At 44.2% G+C, this 3,985-nt stretch overlaps 3 protein-coding genes across 3 annotated transcripts; 2 read left to right on the top strand and 1 right to left on the bottom strand.

Annotated features, from left to right (window-relative positions):
* Positions 1 to 266: 266 nt before the first annotated feature.
* PHALS_08205 (hypothetical protein L917_18337) lies at positions 267 to 869 on the top strand (the record flags this gene model as incomplete). Its single annotated transcript, XM_024723511.1, has 1 exon — positions 267 to 869. One exon carries the CDS (start codon positions 267 to 269, stop codon positions 867 to 869), a length of 603 nt encoding a protein of 200 aa, XP_024574480.1.
* A 372-nt stretch (positions 870 to 1,241) lies between these two features.
* PHALS_08206 (Protein involved in vacuolar polyphosphate accumulation, contains SPX domain) lies at positions 1,242 to 2,244 on the bottom strand (the record flags this gene model as incomplete). Its single annotated transcript, XM_024723512.1, has 4 exons — positions 1,242 to 1,652; positions 1,712 to 1,831; positions 1,897 to 2,033; positions 2,100 to 2,244. 4 exons carry the CDS (start codon positions 2,242 to 2,244, stop codon positions 1,242 to 1,244), a joined length of 813 nt encoding a protein of 270 aa, XP_024574481.1.
* A 228-nt stretch (positions 2,245 to 2,472) lies between these two features.
* On the top strand, positions 2,473 to 3,406 carry PHALS_15287 (uncharacterized protein). The gene has a single exon (XM_036407354.1). The coding sequence runs from the start codon at positions 3,220 to 3,222 to the stop codon at positions 3,397 to 3,399; it is 180 nt and encodes a 59-aa protein (XP_036263063.1). The 5' UTR covers positions 2,473 to 3,219; the 3' UTR covers positions 3,400 to 3,406.
* The last annotated feature ends 579 nt before the right edge of the window (positions 3,407 to 3,985 follow it).

The following is a 3,985-nucleotide window of genomic DNA, read 5'->3' on the forward strand; positions in this document are numbered from 1 at the left end:
GAATCAGCGCTGTTGGTCGCCCAGTGGTATTGCAGATCAAAAAGGTCCGTGATTTGTTAATGCTCTGCGACTTTCGCAACATCATTTCTCTATTTTGCAACGTGCGCGTGCTTAAGAAGCCATTTGGGCCCTTCATGTTCCACTTCTCCACTAGCAGGACATCGAACGTTAATTTACCTGCATGGACCGACAAGTTTCTCGTGCCAATGCTGTCTAGTAGATGTGAAATTGTCATTACATTAATTGGCGTCACAAATACTGGAAGAATGCGGTTCTTAGGACAAGCAATCGTTGTCATGGAGGTCGGATGGGAACATAACAGAAAATCTACTGCCCCATTGGCAAAGTGGAAATTTCCAGTGGATGAATCGATAATGGGGCTGCATCGCTTTGTGCAGGGGATCGTTGAGCTTGAGATCACGCCGGTTAGGTCTCAAATGCCGTGCAGGTCAGGCCAATTTCTCATGGTACCGCCCGTTTCTACAAGAGGAAGACGGTCGCTGTCGTTTTGGTCCAAACAAGGGCCAATCAAAGGGTTTGTAGCTTCTCCGGCACTGCGGACGCCAAAGAAGCCGGCGAGCTCTTCACCTTTAAAAAAAAAGATGGTGATTCGATGGGGCATGCTGTCGGATACGACATTTTTCTTGTTTGACAATACAACGGCTAGGCTACTTGTTAGTCTGGATTTAGTAACTTTGCAGTTGATTAAGTCCGGCGTGCAGCTTGATGGCAATCAAAGTCAGCAGTTTCCAGTGAAGTTGTATGCCAATGGTACAATGTACGTGTTGTATGTGTCAAGTTACTCGCAACAGCAATCGTGGGAGTATAGAATCAATTTGTACCGCCGAGAACTACTGCAACTCAAATGATTATGACGTACGGGTTGTGAATTTAAAAACTAATATTTTACTTCAATTTTTTGTATACTTAAGACTTGAATCAGGCGCGAAATTTGGTTGGCATCAGAATACAAACTTCCTCAGCTAAGAAAGATTTCCTCAGAAGTTAGAGAACAGACCTTTGTATGATTGATATCAACCGTGGAACACTGTTCCGTATTGTTATATATTAACTTAATTACTGCGTAATTTGTTGCAGCCGTAGTTTGGTGTACCCCATCCTTGTTGTGCTGATTTGGCATTGAGTGTGTGCCCGAAAATTACCATATATTATCAAAATCGAGCCACGTGTGATAGCTGTCCTCTTCGTAAGAAACTTCCTTTGTGATAAAAGTCACCCACTCATGCTAATCCCATGCCGACGTAATAATATCCATTACTGACACTCTGTTCTCTTGGCTTTAAACTGGGTACCGACGCAGCTTGTGTTGACAACGCAATATGGAGCGAGGGAAGCATAGAAGGGAGCGACAAAGTATAGCGAGGTCGAGAAAAACTCATTGGGGATTGCGCCACCGAAAGATGCGCTTTCCAACTCGGGACGGTCGCTGCTGATGGTATGTTACTGAGTGTCATAGAGGAAGTAGCGGAACTCATGCCGACGTCGCGCTCAATCTCGTGAAATATTACCTCTGTGCTATACAAAATCTGTAGTAGCTTTGGGGAGCTGGAGAACGGCATTAAATTCACCTTTCGCCGCATGTACTTATACCGCGTATTGTATTCTGTCATTTTATCGTGCTTTTTAAGGATCTAATCAAAATGTCAGCGTCCTCCAAACTACAAAATCATATTTTACATCGTGGTCTTACCTTAGAAAATCCCTGAAAATTCATCACAGCAAAATTTTCAAGGCGGATGCAATCGCGATAGAAATGCACAAAGGCAAGCAACAGTCGTAGCAGTTCCGACATCTCGTTCTTATCTCGTTTCTATGTTAATGGTGAAACTAGTCGGCACACACTTTTTAGCAATCAACAAGGTTCGCAATTCAAACCTTGAGGCTCTTGCGCACAGAACGTAGCTGATGAAATCGAGACGAGCAACGTTTCTCTTCTGCCACATAAAACAGCGAAATCTTCTTCAGCTCGGCCTGCAAGTCACGGAAGAATGCCACCTCGAGTTTGGATTCCGCTACAGCATTTCGTCAGTATCTGCAGCTGTAGTATCAGACTAAGATTGTAGCTACTTCATACGTACAAATATCTCGCTGATTGGTAGCGTGGTGCGCCGCGCAAGTCACGGCCTTGATGTGCACTTTAAGACGCTTGTAGTTCAGCCAGAATGGAGCCCACTCTGTATTGCTCTGCATACTTTCCTGCAGCAATCTCTTGCCGAACTTCATGGCGCTGGTGCAACAATCTGTCGTTTCTGCTGCTGAGATATTGAAAAATGATGTTCATCGAACTAAAGCCTGAAACGCTAAAAAGCTTTTGTCCGAAAGATTCACGTAAATTCGGATTGTCGTCACGTTGAGGCCGATTAAACCACAATGTGTCTTTTAATAATCTTGACGACTTATTTTGTAGGTATGCATAAAACTGTCATCATGTGGAGATTCTATTAAAGTGTGCGCGATACTGAATACAAGTATTACCAACACAACCGGATTTCAATTCCAGATTCAAGTTTACAACTTACTACAGTGTTCAAAGCAGCCGCTCGCATCTGTAATGATGTTTACAGCATGTCTTGTGCGACAATGTGATATTACTCTCGAGGGATTGCAAACTCTGCAATGGTATCAGATTGACGGGAGTGCAATCCACTTCTGTCGTAATCGATGGCTTGGCCCTTCCCTTTTGTGCCCACTCATTTGATCAGTAGGTAATTAGTGTTGGGTATCTATTCCGCTGATGTCAATATCGACCGTCAACAGTGTCTGTCCATTGGACGACCAATAATAACCGAGTTTGCCTTTTGTAATGATTGGGATGTGCACGATCCTTGAAGCATGCGCGAAGATTCTTGGCTGCAAATGTCACTATCACATCATTGTCCGACTAAAACTGTGTGTTGATGTAAACAAGGACTCAAAGTGAATTAGTCAAAGCCCTGCTGGCAAAACAAAAGCTCATCGAGGTTATATTCAAAGGCCATTGAGGTGAGGCGGCATTATAGTAAGTATATGCAGACATCACCACAAAAGAGCCAAGATAAGTCATCAATCACGTCCATCAACATTTACGCAACCAATCATGCAACCGAATCGCTTGATGATCAAAACGTGACTTCGTGAAATTCTCAAGGAGGTAGAATAAGTGAATACGTGCGCGACAACAAGCTTGACTTGTATCGATCTTGCTAGCATCGGTACGCAATGCTTGTGAAGCGCCAACTTGCAAATGATGTCGAGCATCTCATCAGAAGTCTTCAGTCTCAAGGAACAGAACAGTTTGATTCAAAAAATCTGACTAAGGTTTTGAAGGATGCGGCGATAGACTTATTTGATATTTTGCATTTTGATGTGAAGAATAATTTCAATCTAAAGAGTAAGTGAGACCTGAAATTCTCGATTGATAGTGATCAACTAAACTTTTACATTCCATTCGTATCTGGACTGGCTTACATCGGTCAATACTTAGCCGTTCTATTGCCTATCATGGAGTTGCAAATTTGGAGTCTAAGAAGGTGGCTCTTAGGTAGAAATTTGGAAGCTCGAGGTATTACCTCCCGTCTTCCAGCTAGTACAGCTTTTGCTGTTATGGTTTGTTACTCCATCCTTCGTAAATACATAGCTATTCTGTTAGACAGGGGAGCAACTAGTCTTGAGATGAGCTTTTGAGAACTGATTGAATGTATTGCTGTGGTTCTGCCTACTCCTGCTCTCAACACAGCATCATATGCACGTGACTCTTCGCCATGAAACTCCTGGGCCACTCCGCGCGGGCCACCCTGCCCAACGGACACTTCAACCGCTGTCCGGATACGGTTTCCAACACGCCCCCTCTCGAAGTCCACACTTCGAACTCAGGCCATCGTAGTGATGCCCATCAGCGCGCCGAGTGACTCGAGACGCGTCTTGTCTAGCGGCTTCGTGAAAGCATCAGCTGGATTCTCTTCTCCACGGACCTTGACCAGCGCGA

This window comes from Plasmopara halstedii (assembly GCF_900000015.1).
Source record: "Plasmopara halstedii genome assembly, contig: Scaffold_322, whole genome shotgun sequence".
NCBI lineage: Eukaryota > Oomycota > Peronosporomycetes > Peronosporales > Peronosporaceae > Plasmopara > Plasmopara halstedii.

Coding starts and splice junctions, on each gene's coding strand:
- PHALS_15287 (XM_036407354.1), top strand. CDS start 3,220: ATGCTTGTGAAGCGCCAACTTGCAAATGATGTCGAGCATCTCATCAGA.